Raw genomic sequence first — 20,578 nt, 5'->3', positions numbered from 1 at the left:
CTCTCTCTCTTAATAGTACTTTGTAAAAACATAAAGTAAAAAAGTGAAAGCCCTCCACCCTGAGAAATAACCTTTATCAACAGTTGATGTATCTCCTTCCAGACTTACATATATAAGCACCTTAGAAGATATGTATATGCACACTTTTGTTCTTGAAAACTGGATCATGCAGTACATTTGTTCAGCAACAGGCTTTTTACAAATGGCAGTATAATGTAAACCTCTTTCTAAGACAGTACAGAGAGGCCTGCTACATTCTTTTTAAAGACTGCATAGTATATTATTTTATTGTGTGGATGTACCATTTTTATCTTCCTTCTTACAGATGAACATGGAGCTTTCTAATGTCATGCTAATGTATATAAGGCTACTATAAACATCCTCATCATTATATTTTCATGCATTTGTCCTAGCATTTCTGTCAGATTTCTAAAATTGGGATTGTTGAGTTAGAGTATATACATAGTAAATTACACACGCTGCCAGTTTCTTCATGTCAAAGTCTTGTACCCGTAAATGCACTGTCCTTTTAAATGGCCCTTTCACCACCACGTTCCCTCCCTACTGGTTCATTCCTCACTCTGTTGCTAGATAACATTTATAAAATTCATATTTGATCATGCTTCCCATATTTAAAAGACGTCAGTGGCTCCTCCTTGCCAACAAGTCAGAGTCCGGACACTGAAGATTCATCCAGGATCCTTCTCAGTTTGGATCCTCTGGGTAGCAGACACCAAGATGGAATTCAAAGTGCAGGAGATGACACGGGGGCTGGGGGATAATGCCTATGAAAGATAAGAGGAGGACTTCCCTGGTGGTCCAGTGGTTAAGAATCTGCCTGTCAACACAGGGTACATGGTTCCACCTCTGGTCTTGGAAGATTCCACATGCAGCTAAGCCCATGTGCTGCAACTACTGAGCCGGTGCCCTAGAGCCTGTGCTCTGCAGCAAGAGAAGCCACTGCAATGAGAAGCCCGCAGAGCGCAACTAGCGAATAGCCCCTGCTGACCACAACTAGAGAAAACCCACAGCAGCACTGAAGACCCAGTGTGGCCAAAATAAATAAATCAATTGAATTCTTTTAAATAAATAAAGGGCAGGCAGCAGGAGTCGGTCAGGAGAAGGCAGCCTCCAGAGGGGAGCCCAGCAGCCGAGGCCGACCTCCTGGGGAGGGAGAGGGGGAGGCAGCAGGGTTGAGCAGGAAGACCCTCTGGCCCTGACGCAGCTTTGAGAACCTCTCAGTCGGCTCACTGGGAAGCTCCAGCACAAAGATTGCCCGTTAGAGGAGTACCACTAGGAGCAGAAATGGACAGGCCCTAACACCCCTGCCACAATCTGCTCCTGGCTGGGAACTTCTAGGAGGCAGTGGGGCCTTGACTTGAATGGTTGGTATGGCAGATGCTGAAGCTGCAGGTGGTCACTCCACACAGCAGGTCCTCTGAATGGCACTTATCCACGGCTATCATAAACTGCAGCCTGCCTTTTATTTTCTCATTCCCTGCCCCCAGACCTCAGGCTCTGGTGCCGCTGGCCTAACTACATGATGTTCCCCATGCAACCAACTGTCCACTCTCTCCCCAAACCCTAAGCTTTGTTCTCTCAGTTCTTTCTGCTTGGAATGCCACTCCTTCCCAGCTTTACCCATCAAAGTCCTAGTATGTTTTCAAAGCCTAACTTAAATGTCACCTCTCTAGGTCACCTTCCCTGATCCCACCATGCAGAACTAGTTGCTCCTTGCGCCTGAGGTGCCATTTGTAGATTAGTGCTTCCCAGGTTGGATTATTCCTAACTACTCTTTTCTCAGATTCTTGTCCCCTCAAACTTTAAAACCTAGCTCAGTGTAGGTATACAATAAATGTTGACTGAACTGTTTTCCTGCTCCTCCCAAAATGCCCAGAGATTGCGTAACTCCAGCTCCTAGAATGGTAGGATGCAAAGTCAGTGGTCAATAAATGTTTGCAGAATTATCCGGGACCTCATGTGGGTGAGGCAAAGTGGGCTGAAGGGTGCCGGGGAGAGGTTGTTTACTGCTGTTAGGGAACACTTGCTTTGGTACCAAGTCAGAGTTTTAAGACTAGAGCATGTCTTTGTCTGTTTATATTTTCCTCTGTGATTTGGAAAGACCCCAAAGGTTTTGTGTGTGTGTGTGTTTTTAAGTCATTATTTTATTGCCTCTGGTCAACAGATGGGAACTTTTGGGGGGCTTCCCTTTTTCAAACACATTTTTATGTGTTGGGATTTTGCATTTCTTCATCAGTCATTCTCTTTATGGATGTAAGAAGAGCCATTAGGGTACCTGGCGTGAGATCTCCAGTTATTTTCTAACTGAGTATATTTAGAGAGTGGAGGGAATTGGGAGGCCATAGAAATATTTTTCCTCTTCCTCTTTCCCACACCCACCAGTTAAAGAACTTCCTTGGGAGGGGACCTGTGGGAAGTGGCGGAGGGTTTTCAGGGTGGACATAGTAGGGCTGACATTAGGGCTTGGTGTGGGGGTAAGGGTGAGTGGAGAGAGCAGAGAGGAAGAGCTGCTGACCCCGACTCTTCAGCCTCCTTTATGTGTCCCTTGGCCACTGTCCCTCAGCTGAAGGAGGTTAGGGCTGGGGTGGCCACACTCTCCCTCCTCTCTTCAACCTCTCCAAGCTGTGGGGCCTGAGGAGAAACACGAGGGTTTTCTGTCAAGGTGGGATGGTCCTGTGCCTCTGCATTCTGTCCAGGGTGTTCAGTGCAAGTGGAGGTAGGGTCCTGGACTGAGGCCTCAGCTGCTGGTGCTTGTTTGGCGGAGGTTAGGAATGCTTAGAGGCTTTATGTTATCAGAAAGCCCCTCCAAGGCTGAGGTTCTTATCTCTAGGTTCACAGGCTCATCTTCGTGGGCTGTGAACCCATTCTCTCCCCCTCAAGTGGTATTTAACTGTGTATTTGGTGGAGACAGAGCTCTCATCAGATTCTTTTTTACTGAAAAAGTCTGTGATCCAAACAATAGCTCAAAGAAGAATAGCCTTTCTAATTTAAAACAACAACCAAAAAAAAGGAGATGTTTTTCTGTAAAGGCTGGATTCTAGTTGGATTGCCAACTAGGCAATCCCAGGGTGATTCTAGAAAGAAGCCCAGACTGTCACCTTCACACTGTGAATGTCCCTCAGGAACTTTGCATTTCCCCTGTAATCAAGGTTTGTGGTTTAGGGACCAGGACCTTATGGGTTCTGTTGGTAGAGATCCAGAGAGCTGAACCCCTGAGAGTTGTGCCAAGTAGTCTGATGTCCACCTCCAAGGAGACCAACCCAGAAACACAGCAGCCCCCTGCAGGTGTGTGGAGGGGGACAAGGGAGCCATGTTGACTCTGGTGGGCACGGAATGTTTATGAGAATAGAGTGTTCCCAGACTTTTAAATGAATTCCAGCATAACCATGCTAAAATCCCCTAAAAACCTGAATTCTGGGCAGATTCTGGTCTCCATATTAGGGAAACAGTTCTGATGCTGCAAAAGCACAGAACTTTAATATGACAGCGTCTGCAATTTTGACAACCCCCCCTACTTTTATTTTTTAAGTCTTGGCCACAATTATAAATAGGGAACCATATCTGTTGAGACTTCCCAGGAATTACATAAACAGTTTTGGGATGGTTATATTTTTACACGACAGTTTCTGAAAACACTGGGAAAAAATCCCACTTATTTAACAGCGTGATGCCTGAGCCAGCCCTGGGAGTCCCTGGGAGGCCTTGCTACAGAATCACTTCCTCCTGGCCGCAGCGGGGGCAGGGCCCTGGTGTGATCACGAAGCTCACTGACCAGGCGGAGAAGGACAAGCAGGGCATGGTGGGAGGGGCAAGGAGGCCTCAGATTGCTCCTCCTCAGGACAGCTGCTGTGTCTTATCACCAGCAGAGAGTAGGGAACCAGGATGCAGCAGCCATAACTTTTCTGAAGGTTTGGCCCTTTTGCGAAGGAGCATAAGCTTCAGGTGTGTTCCTCCCACTTGAGGACTGCTGTGATCATAGAAACAGGGTTCCTGGGCCCCTAAGTCACAGTGAGAACCTTCCCTTCTTTCAAAGGCCTTGGCAGCCTCAGTGGCCTTGGATGTGTCTTGAACCTGAAGGACTGAGCTTCATCTGAGAAATTCCTATGTCTCTTTTGACAACGCCTGTCTTTCCTGTAGTAGCCTTCAAGAAGCCATCTAGACAGAAAAACCGATCTTCTGCATGGGTGGGAGTAGCTGAAAGGATAGCAGGAAGGCCTCTTGCCTCAGTGTCATCCTCTCCACCTCAGGTTTCAACTGTACTTCAATTTTGCCCTTTAGAAATACGCCTTCAGTTAAGCATTCTCCTTCCCGAGGTGTTGTTTTGAAAATCCAATTAGCTAAAGATGCATATAAGTCATTAGTGTAATTTCACTTTATACTGTAAACTAACTTCATCTTTAAATAGAGGGCTTGGTCCAGTCGTTCTCAGCATTTTTTAAGTCACACACCTCTTTCAGAACCTAAGGAAATAGATGGACCATTCCCTCAGGAAAACTCATGAACATGCAGGATTTTGTATACCACTTGTGGATTTCAAGGAGCCCTTTAACCTTACCCTGGAGTTGTGAGTTCTTATGAGAGGTTGGTAAATGGGAGAAGGTAGTGGTGAGGGGTAGGAACTGGGATAAACAAGGAAATTGGGTGCTGCTGCTGTGATCACTTTGTGGTTTTCCCCAAGACCCATCATGTGAATACGTCAGAAATGAAGTCTGTCACCTGGCTTGTGCTTCTGTGGGTAGTGATGCTGGGGACTTGTGCACCACATCTCTGAGCTCCCAAGACCATGTATGTGTGTCTCTATGAAGCTGCATAAGGAGAAAACTACCCTGGGGATGCTGGACTGGCTTTCTGCTGGAGGAGCCTTGTGTCTCCTCCAGTGGGCCAAGGTCCTGTTGGCAAGGTGATAGGGGCCAACAGCCTGCTACCACCACCCCCCAGCAGAAGAGGTGGTGGCTTGGTCATTCTGGACTACGTGCTCATAACCTTGAGTCTGAGATCTCTTTTATTTTCTTTGGGGAAGTCAGCTTTACGAGGCAGCTTGTGATTCTCTGGGTATTGTTCAAACTGGGGGAAACATGGGGGAAGTTTTTGGATCTAGACTTCATCTGAAAGCCTCGCAGGGGATTTTGGAAGTGATGCAGCATAGTGAAACAAGCATGCAATCATTTGTAGTCCCATGCTTGTGATGTGAAGCTCTTTCTGTTTGTGGTGACTCGAGGAAGGGAGAATTCCCCCATTGCGAGCCAGCTGGACAAGTGTCAACACTGCTCTCTCTGCAGGTTCCAGCGTGGAGGAGGAGGAGCAGGGCATGGACTAGGGGAAGCCGCCAGGGTTTGCGGAGCTGGACCTGGTTTAACACACATGAAAGGGGGTGGTCCTTCTCTTGAGCCAGTCAGCCAGGGTCCCCCTGCCCCCACAGAGCCATGCTCAGACCTAGCACAGCACCCTATCCAAACTGGACACCAACACCTGCTTGCTGAACTGATCAGAGACTCACCTCTCACCTACATCATATCCTAGAGTGAAGCACAGGCTTTGCACATCACACTCAAGTGGGCACACCCTCATGGACAAATGCAGTCTTTCTCCTACTCAGTCAGACTTTGTCCTTTCAATTCTTTGTATTTTTAAACATTAGCTTTTTGTGATTATTTCTGTGTTTACTGGATTTATTGACATTAAAATAAATATTTCTTTTTTATAAGAATTTATTTTTATGTTTATTTATTTATTTTTGACTGTGCTGGACGTTTGTTGCTCCGTGGGCTTCACTGTAGTTCTGGTGAGTAGGGGCTACTCTCTCGTTGCAGTGCCTGGACTTCTCATTGCACTGGCTTCTCTTGTTATGGCTCCCAGGCTCTAGAGCACAGGCTTGGTGGTTGTGGCGCTTGACCTTACTTGCTCCTGGCATGTGGGATCCTCCCAGATCAGGGATCGAATCCATGTCTCCTGCATTGACAGGTGGATTCTTTACTACTGAGCCACTAGGAAAGCCCCTAAAATAAAGATTTCTTAAACTGTACAAAAAGCAATAGTCATCGATGAGAAAATAGATAAATTGAACTTTCATGGTCTTTGGTTCGTCAAAAGATACCATTAAACGAATGAAAAGGCAAACCACAGGCTGGTACTTTCAGTAACATACCTGACGGAGAACTTGTAGTCAGAATATACGAAGAATGCCTGTAGGTCAATAAGAAAAAGACAGGCAAGATCAGCAAAAGCCTTGAGCAAGAACATGTTTAAAGTGGATAGCTAAATAGTCACTTTGCAAGTTAGAACTTATAACACTGTATATCCAGCCTAAAGGACCAAAACCTTAAAGATTGATAACACCAAATATTGGCAAATCCTCATGTGTTGATGGGCTTCCCTGGCGGCTCAGCTGGTAAAGAATCCGCCTGCAATGGGCGATACCTGGGTTTGATCCCTGAGTTGGGAAGATCCCCTGGAGAAGGGAAAGGCTACCACTCCAGTTCTGGCCTGGAGGATTCATGGACTATGCAGTCCACGGGGTCCCAGAGAGTCAGACACGACTGAGTGACTTTCACTTTCACGTGTTGGCGATAGGAGTATAAATTTGAGCGTTTGGAAATTTGGAAAACTATTTAGCAGGATCTACTAAAGCTGAGATTACACTCATTCCATAAACTCTCAGTTCCACTCCTAAGTATGTACTCAGTAGGAACGAGTGTGTATATCCTCCAGTGTTTATAGTGCTCTTATTCATCAACTGGAAACAGCCCAAGTGGCCGTCAGCAACAGAATGGATAAGTAAATTGTGTCATATGCATACAGTGGAATACACCACAGCAATTTGAAAAAGAACAAACTACATTGGCACATAGCAATACAGATGAATCTCAGGCGTGTTGAGTAAAAGAAGCCAGACACCAAAAAAGTACATATTGTATGATCCTGTGTTCCTGGAGAATAGGACCACACCTTTTATCTCTAAAAGTAAATATTTGTTGACAGAGTGAGTAAAGGAAGACGTGGCCTTTACTCTCGTTTTCAGAGTAACGTTTGTGTGTGTGTGTTAAGGTGAAATTAGTTCGGGATGCAGTTAACAAATGCTCAGTTTGCTGTAAAATGAAGCAGAAAATACATGCTAAAAAAAAAAGAAAAAGCAGAAATGAATCCATTTTACCTTAATGGGGAAGGGACTAACAAAGGGGCTGTGGGATTCAGGAAGAGGCATTCACCGATGCTCAGGGGACGAGGAGGGCTTCCTGAAAGGAACAGTATTGAGCAGAACTTTGGCAGGGGTTGAGATGACAACAAGCAGAGAAGGCCTGAGAAGGACACCCCAGGCTTAAGGAATGGCACATCCAGGCGGTTCTCAGGCTTTAGCACGTGTCAAAATCATCTGGAGGACTTTTGAAAACACAGGCAGCTGGGCCCCACCCAGAGATCTTGGTTCAGTAGCTCTGGAGTAAGACCTGAGAATTTGCATTTCCAACAATTTCCAGCTGATGCTGATGCTGCTGGTTGGGGAACCACACTTTGGGACCCACTGGCTGGTCCAGGTAATTGCATCTCACATGAGTCACATTCACTTGCTTAGGTAAGTGAAGTGCAAGATGGGAGGGTGTTTTTAGGCAGGTAAAGTGGGCCATAGCCTGGAGGCCTTTGGCAGTGTCTGAGCTTAGACCTAATCCTATAGACTTAATTTAGAGCCACGTGGATAGATGTGTGTCACATCTGATTTCCAGGGTGTCCCCCTACAGGATCTAGATACCTTCAGCCTTAAAGCTTAAGTCTTTAGCTTAAGGCTGTACAGTTGTGCCAGTGATAAAATGCATCCTGAGTTTGGCCTTGTAGAGACGAGCCCTGCACAAAGCACACCTTCAGAGGGCAGCACAGTTTACACTGATGGGCTGACAAGGATTGAAGAAAGGCATTAGTTTAAGTATGCAACATCAGGATTATTTGTAGCCATGTAACACATGCATGCAGGGGCTTCCCAAGTGGCTCAGTGGTAAAAAATCCACCTGCCAGTGCAGGAGCTGCAAGAGACATGGGTTCAATCCCCGGGTCGGGACGATCCCCTGAAGGAGAAAATGGCACCCTGCACCAGTATTCTTGCCTGGAGAATCCCATGGACAGAGAAGCCTGGTTGGCTACCGTCCATGGAGTTGCAAAGAGTTGGACACGACTGAGCACGCAAAAACAACAACACATACCATGGGAATGGCAGGTGGAAAAAGAACCTGCTGATCTGACCATTCAGGCCAAAGCAGCAGTTTTACTTTAAAGAAGAGATAATTGCTCTGAATGTTTCTTTCTCATGGCCCACAGCCCTCCCACATTCCTCAGGACAAGGATGTTACACCATACACCCCATACACCCATAAACCCCCAGAGGCCTGTGGTTTAGCTGGCCTGGGACAGGTTTCCGTCACCAGAGAGACACACAGAGTCAGGAGATTCCCCCCAGATGGTCTTTCTTTGGCTCGGGAAAGGAGTTAGTCACCTGGGTGGGATTTGGGGAGGGAGGCACACACCCTGAATAGCCCAGCTGAAGAGTCCCTGCCCCTCTCTGGGGCCATCCTGGTCAGGACACTGGACTAGCAGGACTGCCCTTTCCAGGATGACCCTGGCACAAAGAGCCAATGCCATCTGTCCTCCTCTATACTGGCTTCCAGTTATACCTCAGTAAGCTACAATTCAGTTGCTATTACCGAATTCCAAAGTATTCTACTGGGTGTGGTAGAGACACAGATGAATCAGCCACAGACCTGCCCTCCAGAAACTACAGTTTAATAAAGGGGAGAGGAGACAGAGGTTGTTCTTGGTCATTCAAAGCCCTCCTGCCTGGTCCCTTGTTTCCTCCCTCCACATCCCTGGTTTAGGTCTAACGGCTCCCTCTCCCTTAGTCACCACTGTTGGAGGCTGGGGGCTCTCACTCATTCAGTAGGATCCTGAGGTCACAGAGATGAGTAAATCAAGATGCTTGTGGTCTGATAGGGAGCTCATCCTGCACCACAGTTGAAGCCAGGCCATCCCTGAGCAGATACCCTGAAGCTGCCACCCCTGTTGCTGGGGCCAAGACCTTCAGCTCTGGGCTGGAGAAACCTGTCCCCTTACCAGCTGGGTTCCACACTGATAGATGTTGCCTGGAGTCCCCACCTTTGCATCAGCCTGTCCCAGGCCAGCTAAACCACAGGCCTCTGGGGGTTGCAGCTGTTGCATGCATGGTGATCCACAGGAGGATAAGAGGGGGCTCCGGTGACTGCTGGTGCCCTGACAACTCTCCAGCTCCCTGAAGACCCCACTCCTCTTGGAGTTCTGCTGGCCTTTTCCCTCAGGGGCCCTGGGAACCAGCTTGCTTCCTCCTTACCCCCACATTATTTGTAAGAGAGTCACCTAAAAGTGAGCAGGGGCCCAGAAATCAGAACTGGGTCTAGATCTTGCTCTGCCACTCCCTGTCTGTGCACCTAGGGCAAGGCACCTAACCTTTCTCAGCCTCAGTTTCCTCATCTGTAGAATGGGAACAACAGCCTTGCTTATTACTTGATATTGTTGTTCAGAGACACACAGGATACAGACAGAATTCTTGTCCTTAAACTGCCCTAAGCCTAACGGGGTAGTTGGACAAGCACACACAGTGTAATGTGTACCACACCAGAGGCATGTTTGGGATGCAGTAGTGAGCAGAGTAAAGGTAAACTAATTCTAGCAAGGGTGAACTGCAGAGCCTCACGGCAGCGCCGTGTGCAGAGCATGGTGGAAGCACCTCTCCAGGGCTTTGGCCGCTAGTGTTTCTTGAATACCTGACACTGTGTTAAGTATTTACCCGTGTTTTATTTTTTAATTCACAACAAACCAGTGAGGTGTTATCACCCCATTTTACAGATGAACAAACTGAGGCTCCAAAAGGAGCATACATTGACCTGGCATAGGATTTATTGAGCACCTACTACATGCTAAATTTTACAGATATAACAGTAAACAAGAGAGATCCAAGTCCCTCCCTCCTAGAGCTTACATTCTGCAGGTGAAGTCACTTGCTCAAGATGAGGCTGAAATGTGCCAGAGTACAGATTCAAACCCAGGTCTGAGGACCTCCTGGGTTTGTGCTTTTCCCACTCACTCCAGAACTCACTGTGTCTGAGGACACTCCTCTCATGGGAGGCACAAACTGTCCCTGCCAGCTCCTCTGAGGAATTCAGGGATTCGGGACCAAGGCTGGATCAGGAGTAAAAGAGGAGCTCCTATTTCTGTAGAACCCTGTCTTTCACAAGCACTCCCCAGCAGCCCTGCCCCAAAGAAAGACGGCCGGCCTGACCCCTCAGATATTTTCCCCAGGGAGAGGTGGACGGAGGAGCTTCCCCAAGGGGATTTCAAGGGAGGGGTGGTGCTGTCTATGCTCAGGTCAGAGAGAGACACCCCCTTCCTGGCTCCCGTGGGGAATCCCTTTGGATTTCACTTGGCCTGTGGGAGGGGCCTGTTATTTTCCTACTCCTCAGGTCCTCTAGGGAGGAAGTCGGGCCTGGGCTATGTCAGAGGATTAAATCAGGCTCTGGGGCTCTTGGGTGCAGGCCCCAGCCCCGCCCTCCCTCTGCCCTTGGCCTCAGGCTGCCTCTTGATGCCTGAGATCTGTGGCACTCCCACTGGGCAGTGACATTTTCTCTTAATCCAAGGAAACAATGAGAAATTTGCAAGCCTCTTCCACTGAAGAAAAAAGACACATATAGGATTACTCATTATAATATTTACTCATAGTAGCAGTCACCTGGAAATAATCTAAATGGCCAGTGTTTTGGAATTAAATAAAATATGATAAAAGTATGCCTTCAGTGAAATACTATGCAGCCATTAAGAATCAAATGGAGAATAAAATTATATGAGTGCTTATAATTTAGTCACAACTCATGACTAAAACAGTGTACACAAAACAGAATATACAACATGATCCCATTTTTTTAAAATGTGTATATATGTGCATAGAAAAATGTCTAGAAAGATGCACACCAAATGTGAACAGTAAAAATAAAAAGTGTGAGCAATAACGATCTCTGGGTAGTAGAATTGAAACTTCTGTTTTCAGTATTTCCAAATCTTTCAGTGAAAGAAATATGTGTGTTTTCTAATTATGGAGAGAAGAATCCCCACCATATATATTAGAGAGAGAAGAGACTATCTCTTTTTGGACCTGTACTTAGCTGGTTCCAGTCCCTACCTAGCCTTGGGAGATTTGAAAGCTCAAGAGTAGTGTAGGATTGGTGACAGCTCAAGGAGAATGAGCTGCCCTCTATTCAGTTCAGTCGCTCAGTCATGTCTGACTCTTTGCATCCCCATGGACTGCAGCACGCCAGGCTTCCCTGGGTCTCATCTGAAATGTCGTCTGCCAGAAAGTCCTCCTAACCGCACACCCGGGCTGAAGGAGGCCCCTCCCACATTCTCTCTCCCTCCCTCACCCCATTTTATTGTCTTCATTGCACTTAACTATGTCTGCAGTGACCTGCTGCTCATCTGTTCTGGGCGGTTATTTGTCCTCTGCACCAGAAGGCAGGCTTTGTGAGAGCAGGACCCCTGCCATCTTGCTCCTCTGACTTCCCATCAGGAGAAGAGACCTGAGCAAAATCTTGGTTTATAAGAAGCAGACCAGGCTGTTCAGCAGCCCTCTAAAGTTGTGGGCATTGATCCTAAGGCTCCAGGTGACCTGGAGAAAATGGGATTAACATCTTGGGAGTCTAGAGACAAGCTGATTACTCTCTCTGGGGACCAGAACTGGTTGAAGCTCAGCAACATGGAGAACCTGGTCCAGCTTGGTAACAGCAGCTGCCAAATTGTTACGTGTGTTGTGGAAGTGCCAGCTTTATGCTTTACAGCTTATAAATGAGTGAAATAAAGCTAGAAGCAGTTTATCTGATCATCCCTTACCCCTTTGCTTCCAGAGCTCCTGAGGCTGCCAGCCCCATCTGTCCCCTAGCTCACAACTTGGGCTCCTCTCTTTCGAACCTGTTCCAGTCAGGTTCTCATCCCAACCATTTCGCTGACTCTGCCCTTGACTGAGATCGCCTGTGCTTCCAAGACACTAAATCCAGTTATTAATTCTCTGTCCTCATATGACTTGACCTATCACAGTGAATTGCTCCATCTCCTCGAAACCCTTTTTCCTGGTTTCCTTCCTATTGTACTTGCTACTCCTTCTCAGTCTCCTTTGCTGAGCAATTGAATGGAGCTTAGCCTTCATGAGGGCTTCCCTGGTGGCTCAGATGGTAAAGAATCCGCCTGCAATGAGGGAGACCTGGGTTCAATTCCTGGGTTGAGAAGATCCCCTGGAGGAGGGCATGGCAACCCACACCAGTATTCTTGTCTGGAGAATCCCCATGGACAGAGGAGCCTGGCGGGCTACAGTCCATGGGGTCACAAAGAGCTGGACACAACTGAGCAACTACATATACACACAGTCTTCATGAACTGAAGGCAGCTTGTATATTGACAGTTACCGCCTTGGTGACCTCCTCCTACTCCATGGCTTCATAAGAACTACAAGCTGAGCACTTGCAAATCTTCACTTCCAGTCCGGATCTCTCTCCCCTGAACTCTAGACACATATATCCACCTGCTTACTCACCTTTCCACTTGAGTGTCTAAAAGTCATCTCATGCTTAATAAAAACTGAGTTCCTTATCTCCCTGCCACACATGCTCCATCATCAGGCTTCTGCATGCAAATAATGACTATTCCTTCTTCTCATTTGCTCAAGCCAAAATCTCAGCATCCTCTTTGACTCCTTTATTTCATATTTCTCTTCTAAGTCCATCAACATATCCTGTTAGCTCTGCTTTCTAGTATCTGACTAGATCTCAATACCGGTCCCCCGCCCCATGCTACCTCTCCAGGCCAAGCCACCATTGTCTCTTCCAGGATTTCTGCAGTATCCTCCCAATTGGTTTGACCTGTGCTCCCCAGGTTACTCTCAACACAACATCCAGAGTGACCTTGTTAAAGTGTGAGACACATCGTGTCCCTTCTCTGTGTAAAACTTTCCAGCGGCCCCCATCTTGAGTCAAAGCTCAAGGTCAGTGCTTGATGAACTTCAGTGCTCTGCACACTCTGGAGCCTCTCACTGCCTCTCTGCTCCCCTCCCTTACTGCCTCGTCACTCACTCTTCCCGGGCCACACTCCCCTCCTCTCTGATCTTTACCATCTCAGACAGGCTCTTCCCTTCAGGCCTTTTCACGTGCTGTTGACCCCACCTGGGAAGCATATTCCCCTCTTATTCTCAGGGTGCATGTCCTCATTTTCTCAGGTCTTTGTTCACAAGTCATCTTCTCAGATGTCTGGGCTTCCCTGGGTGCAATATTTACAGGTTTAGCACTCCTTTCCACCTTCTGCTCCAACATTTGCTTCTACCATCTTTTGCTTTGTTTTTCCTCCAGAGCAGTTAACTTTTCTGATTACTATTCAATTAATTAATTTGGTTGGTTGGTCTTCAAGTTCCACAGGGGCAGAGTTTTCATCTGTTTTGTCTCGTGCTATATTTCTAGAGCCCAAGGAGAGTACCTGGCATATGGTAGGTGCTCAGTAAATATTTGATGAATGGATATATGAATAAAAATGTATGGTGGGGACTTCCCCACCATACATGGTCCAGTGGTTAAGACTCCACACTTCCACTGCAGGGAACATGGGTTTAATCCCAGGTCAGGGAACTAAGATTCCATATAGCACATGACATGCCCACCCCCACCCACCCCCCCCCGCAAAAAAAAAGTATGACAAAACACTTACTGTTTATATAAGGCCTTGAGACGAGGGGGAAGAGGTTTCTGCCAGCAAAAGAGTGTTAATGAGCTGAAGGAGAAAGAACTGCCCTGGGCAGGAGAATACCCCTGTGTGGATGTCAGGGGCCTGTTTCTGCCTTGGGCCAGCATGCAGGCAACTCACAGCTGAGTTGCTGCAGATGAGCACTCATCACTTCCATTCAGGTTTACTTTGCCCCAAGGCTCCCCCTTAGTGCTCTCCCTTAATCACTTACTTTCCTTTTTACCTACAGGTGCCAGTTTGCAGCCTGTTGAAGGAAAACAACATCAAGGTAAAAGAACAATAAGACTGTGTCTAGTTTAAAACTTCTCAACTTAAAAAGCCTTGAAATGTATTCAATGAAGACCCAGAGGGCTGAAAGTGTTGGCAGCCAAATAAAACGAAGGTGCGGGAACTCGTGTTGACTTCTTGGTTAGAGTGAGAGCTGGGGACAGTGAGGAACAGCTAAGTATTGAGGAATGGGTCAGCAGAGGTGGCTATCCAGTCTTCAGACCCAGGAAGACAGTGCTTCCCTTGGGAAAACCTGGCAGCCTCCCCCACGACAGACAGTCATGGGCCCACAGCCTGGTCCTCCTCCCCTGCTTCCCTCCCTCCAGGCCGCTCCTCTTCTTTGGCCTCTCTGGAGGTTCTACCCTGTCTGCTGAAGTCAGAGCAGGCCTTGGCAGAGTGTTTGGGCTTTTTGTATTTTTTTAAAGCAAGAATGATTTGGTTCTAAATCTAGAGGAATATATAGGATGCTTCCAGCATAGAGGGGTCTCTGTTTCTGTGTTAAATCACAGTCCAAATTTTAAAAAGTGAAAATATTCAGTAAATAACGAATGTGGGGGGAATGTGCAACGATGTGTACTGCTGACGTGATTGGAAAAGGGGCCACTTTTAAAAACATATCTAGCTTTTGTCCAAGCAGTTCTACCATCTGGAATTTATCCTCTGGAAATAAACACATTTTTGCAAAGGTGGATGAATAAAGATATTTATAACTGCATTGTTTATAATTGAAAAAAAGGAAACATTGGAAAGCCCAACAAAAAGGAGTTGGTTGTTTAAAATCTGGCATATCTACACAAAGACATGTCATGCATGCGGCAGCATCACCTAGGGGTGTATATATATTAATAAGAACAATGTTTGCATATATTGCTAGGTTTAAAAAAAAAAAAGTGTATGGTCAGGCCACTCAGAAGAGCTCTTTTTTGTTTTGTTTTTTAAATATAATTTTATTTATTTATTTTTGGCTTTGCTGGCTCTTCATTGCTGCTCAGGCTTTTCTCTAGTTGCAGAGAGTGGGGTCTATTCTCCATTTGTGATGCAAGGGCTTCTCACTGTGGTGACTTCTCTTGTGGGACACGAGTTCCAGGGCACACAGGCTTCAGTAGCCGCGGCACATGGGCTCAGTAGTTGCGGCTCCCCGGCTCTAGAGCACAGGCTCAGTGGTTGTGGCACACAGGCTTAGTAGCTCATCGGCATGTGGGATCTTCCCGGATCAGATATTGAACCCATGTCTCCTGCATTGGCAGGTGGATTCTTTACCACTGAGCCACCAGGGAAGCCCAGAATGGCTGTTCTCTTGCTCTCAGTACATGCCCTGCTGGATCAGTGCCTGCTTCACCTACACCCTATTCACATGACTGACCTTCCTATTTACTTGCTTGCCAGGCCCCAACTAGAGATTGTTCTTGTCCAAGAGGCAGTGAAGGGCGTGCCCCTCTGCTAGTTTCCCTGGTAACCGATGAGCCAACCTGCCATCTATTCCCCCTGTAACAGGCAGTCTCCCCTCCCCAGGAGCGAAGGCTGCCTCCTTGTCCTGCTCACCATCACATGGTGAGGTGTTGCTCCAGGACTTTGCTTTACACTTGTAAGATGAATCCTCCTATCCATTATGTCATTGATGTCTCTGTCACTAACTCCAGGCTCTTTTTTCAGTCTTGAAACTGGGTAAGTACAGGCCTTATAGGCCTGTGAAATGCAGCCCAACAGAGAGAAAAAGAAAAATCTTAACAAAACATGTAAGGAAAGTAGCTTTGTACTCAGCCTAGTGGGTTTAAATCGAGATCAGTCTCTTAACCCACATGAGAACTCAGGCAAGTGATGTGATCTCCCTAAGCCTCTGTCTCCTACCTATAACATGGGCATAGTAAGGCCTGCCTCACAGAGTTGTGAGGATTTAGTGGGATTAATGCCTCTAAAGCCCCAGCTCAGAGTCCAACATGTACTGAGTGCCGGTGGTATTCAGATGAGACATGAACTCTTCCTGGGTACCTGTGAGGAAGCCTGGAAACATTCTGCAAGTTCATAGACAAATATTAATTTTATTTGGCTGGTTAGAATTATAGATGATTTTCAACATTTTAAAATTTTTCTGCAAGGAATACATGTTACTTATGTTGACTGAAAAAAAAAATATGCAGCCTAAATGAGAATTGTGTTTTATTCCATGAATTTTATGAGGACTTCAAGCCTAGGAGTCAGCCTTTCAGATAGCTCTGAGGGACTGTACTCAAAGAGGTAAGGTAAGGGAGGAGCCAGGATACAAAGGAGTTTTGCCAAAAAGAGCAAGTAATAAGAACATCCAAAAATTACTGTTAATTAAAGAAAACCAGACACCTCAAGTTAATGAATTTAGCGCTTTTCTGTGTATGGGAAGATGTAAGAGTTTGGGCTCATTGAAATCCTTCCTTTGAAATGCACCTTAGCTGTCTAAGGTCAGTATTCTGGCCAGTATCTCAGGCTCACTGTTGGGAGTGGTGGTTAATGACTGATGGCTTGATGATCGTAGCATCCCTTGTTTGCTGACATGGCAGGCAATATTTTTCATCCACACTTATGTAATGATGATGTAATTTGTAAAAAGGAAGTAACAGTTGAAAAGGCTTAAAAGAGAAAACAAACTTCAGGCAGGCCAACTGAGCAGTCTCCAAGGCAAAGCTCCTGAGCATTGAGGTAGAAGGTAGTGGAGAAGGGTAACAGGCAGTGGGTGAAGGAAAAGGATGGTTAGGCTTGAGGGCTGTTGCCCACTTAGATGTACCTCAGAGGTAAGGCTCCGGACTTCACAAGCACGTTCCCCACTTTGCCACCCCCGCCACCACCACCAGCCAGGGAGCCTCTGGTAAGAGATATGGTGACCCATCAGATGATAATGGGTGTATATAGTCACCGTTGGCTGCTGAGACAACCTGACTCGTGCACCTGCAGGGAGGGATCTGTGGCTCCAGCCATGGGCTCAGCTCTTGCCCACCCTCAGAATCCACACTCAAGGGCAGGGTCTCCCAAGCAAATACAACCTGCTGGGAAAGGGATCTGGTGATGACTGCCCAAGGGCTGCTCTGCCGTCCCCTGTCCCCACCCCTACTCCCACCCACCAGCTGCTGGCCAGTGATATCAGGAGACTTCTTCCACATGAGTGAGCTACGTGCTGCCCATGCCAGTTTATTGAGCATTCTTAGGGCATGGCTTGCCCACCTGGGTGAATTTTCCAAATAATTAAATTTAATCCCATCATACTGTAATTTGTTTATTGGATTCATTTTTAATACATTTTTATTTTATCAAATTTATCAAAATAATGCACATATATGGTTTAAACAAAATAGAGGCTTATAATATTAATAAAAATCCTCTCTCAATGTTTTTCTGCCCCACTCTATTCAGAGAATAGAGTTAACCTTTTATTATTTTCTGTTTCTATTTATGATGTTGTTTCTTGATTTACCAGTTTTAGGCTTCTGTGGACTTCTTGTGGTGGCTGAGAATTGAGCTCACCTACAAAACCACCTCCAGTTCTTCTTCCATTCTTCCAGTAAGACTAACAAGATTTTTGGTCAACTCGATACATAGTGAATGTAGACATTCTTTACTGCTGTGCTAAGTCATGTGTGCTGTATCTGTCCTTGAGTTCTGGGGGGGAAAAATTAATTCTTTGATAATTTTATCCCCTCTCTTTTACCTGTTGAACCTAATGGATTAATCATCTAATTTTCTTATGTTTTCTTTTTTATTTCCCCTCCATTTGCCTTTTGGAAATACTTTCTTGATTTTAAAATTTTTTGGCTTTTGTATTTTTAATATACAAGTACTCATTCTTGTTTCGGATTGCTTCTTTTTCATAATATTACAGTCTTGTTTTATGAATACACTGTCTCCCATTTATTTCTCTGAAGGTATTACTTATTTTTCATTTGTCTGTTGGTTTTATTTTAATATTTTTCTATTCTCTAAATTGTCTTTGTTTCCCCCGGCTTCTTTGTATTTTCTCTCTCTCTCTTCCACATTGAAAGTTTTCCTCAAATACTAGAAATATCTATTGATATTTATGAGTAAAGCAATAAAAAGCTGAATTAAACTGTATTTGGGGAAAACTTGACTGGGGCATCACTCTAGGCAGCAAGCCAGTCTTTTCATTAACAAGCCTCTAAATGTAAGACTTGTCTCTCTAGAGCTGGCTTTCTCCACCTTGGCATGTTGACACTCGAGGCCAAATAATTTTTTATTGTAGGATGTTTAGTAGTATCACTGAGCTCTGCTCACCAGGTGCCACTAGTAACCCCCCTCCCAGAATTGTGATAACCAAAAATATCAATAAACCTCACCAAATGTTCTCTGGGGAGCAAAATTACCTCCTTAAGAACCATTGCTCTAGAGCTACACAGCCTCTCAAGAGAAGTCTTCTAACTCCTGTTCCAATTACTGTTACTGCCTAACAACCCTCACCAATACTTAGCAGCATAAACAACAACCACTTTGCTGTGCTGCAAGTCAGGAATTGGGAAAAGGCATGGCTCTTCTCTGCTCGACAGCGTCTGAGATGGCTGAAAGTTGGAGCCAGCTGCGGCTGAAGGATCCACTTCCAAGATGGGTCTTCACTTGGCAGGGAAAGCTGGAAGACTGGGCGCAACAGGACTAGAGACCAGGCAGACGACACATGGCCTCCCCAGAGCGACAGCCTGGTAGTTGGACCTCTTGTGTTGTAGCTCAGGATTCTAGTGTGAATGTTCCTGCCAGCAATATGGAAGCTGCAGGGCCTTTTATGGCCTGGCTTTGGAAGTCACATAACATCACTTCCCCTGTAATACAAGCCCACCCAGATTAAGGAAAGGAGAAGAGTCCTCCCTCTCAAAAATTTTTGTAGCCATGTTTTAAATTCACTATACTTTGTTACAGGACGATACACGCCTGGGCAAGGTGGGGTATGCAGACTTGCCATCATTCCTCCATTTACATCCTTGTGTTCATCTGCCCTCTCTTCTGCCAGGGTCTCTCCCATTTAGTGTCTTCAGTCTCCTGCTGTGTTGGACAGAGTATGACGTGTGATCTGGGAGGATTCCAAACAATTGCCCTGGTTTCTTTCCATACGCTCTTTGTACTTGACCCCCACCATCATAATACCTGGGCTCCCCAAGGTCTGAGCTCCCCCACGGTTCTGAGACAGGAGTGGCTTGCTTCATGTCAGTCTCCCACTCTGGGAGCCCTTAAGAGACTAACTTTTTCCATATCAGCCCTCCTTCATTCTTCCATCTGCTTCCCAGTTTCCCAGAGTTTGCTGAGATCTCTCATCCACTAATGTCTCTTTACCATTCTGTTTGCTCTTGAGCATATAAACCATTTTACTTCTTGTCTGGCATTTTTAGTGACACTTCAGGAGAGAAAGGAGGTAGAGACATGTGAATAACCTGATATGTTTAATGGTTATACTTCTTTTGAATGGATGTGTGTGTGTGTATGTGTGTGTGTGTGCACGCGCTCAGTTGTGTCCAGCTCTCTGCAACCCTCTGCGAGGCTCCTCAGTCCATGGGATTTTCCAGGCAAGAATACTGGAGTGGGTTGCCATTTCCTTCTCCAGGGGATCTTCCCAACCCAGGGATCAAACCTGGGTCTGTTACATCTCCTGCATTGGCAGATGGGTTCTTTACCACTATGCCACCTGGGAATCCCGTTGAGTGGATATATGGTATCTCTAAATTGTGTTATAATCTTCCCTTCCCTGTTGGAGCTCTGTTAAGTAGTACAGTGACCACATTTAATGTGTTATTGATAATTTAGGATCTTCTTTATGAACATACATGTTTACTTCGGAATTATTAAACTAAGTAAAGCTATCTGTCCCCCTTCATGTTGAGGATGACCAAAATTCCTTAAACCTATTTCATGGACATCTCTATCTCTGACTGCCTCTTTTCCCATTTATATGTGGTGAGGGGGCCACATTACAGCACATCAACTTCTAATTTACTCCTTTTAAATGGCTACTAAACTAGATGACTATGCAGGATATGGACTTCCCTGGTGGATCAACAGAAAAGAATCTGCCTGCCAAGGCAGGAGATGCAAATTCAATCCTTGGGTCGGGAATATTCCCTGGAGGAAGGCATGGTAACCCACTCCAGTATTCTTGCCTGAAAAATCCCATGGACAGAGGAGCCTGGTGGGCTACAGTCCATGGGGTCACAAAGAATCAGACACAACTGAAGTAACTGAGGACGCACACATGCAGGGTGTCCCCCATGAGCCTGCCCCTACACATTTTCTACCCTTTCCCATACCTCCCAGTATTTGACCTTTGTGAATTGTACCAACCAGGCTTCGTGCCCTTGTGCTTCCAGTTGGGTTTGGCCAGATGAAGGCCCCTGCAGGAGATAAAGAGAGTAATGTTGGGGTATATTAGGGTACTTTATCCACCCCTCCCCTCTGCCAGCTCCCTCCCTTGCCAGGCCTCAGATCAAGTCTGTGTTCTTCTCCTTAAAGCCACTGCAACTCTCCACAGCCCTTCCCTGCAGCTCTCTCA

The 20,578-nt window shown here is 46.2% G+C and overlaps 1 protein-coding gene across 6 annotated transcripts in view; it reads left to right on the top strand.

Moving 5' to 3' along the window:
• Positions 1–20,578, top strand: part of LOC147368902 (uncharacterized) — a 76,243-nt gene that overhangs the window by 24,908 nt on the left and 30,757 nt on the right. For 3 of the 6 annotated variants that reach the window (XM_086410371.1, XM_086410372.1, XM_086410373.1), the window contains exon 3: positions 14,033–14,071. The exons of 1 other annotated variant lie outside the window; for it this stretch is intronic. In XM_086410371.1, the coding sequence (XP_086266497.1) occupies positions 14,033–14,054 (22 nt within the window). In that variant the 3' untranslated portion in view covers positions 14,055–14,071. Of the gene's footprint in view, positions 1–5,300; positions 7,151–14,032; positions 14,072–17,512; positions 17,930–20,578 lie in introns of those variants that run through there. 2 more of the 6 variants (XM_086410374.1, XM_086410369.1) reach the window with 2 other exon arrangements.

Source organism: Bos grunniens, chromosome 7 (assembly GCF_055505025.1).
Source record: "Bos grunniens cultivar Pamir isolate PY7600 chromosome 7, Bosgru_T2T1.0, whole genome shotgun sequence".
Lineage (NCBI taxonomy): Eukaryota > Metazoa > Chordata > Mammalia > Artiodactyla > Bovidae > Bos > Bos grunniens.
Note: the sequence above shows the minus strand (reverse complement) of the source record. Positions and strands in the feature narration are given on the sequence as shown.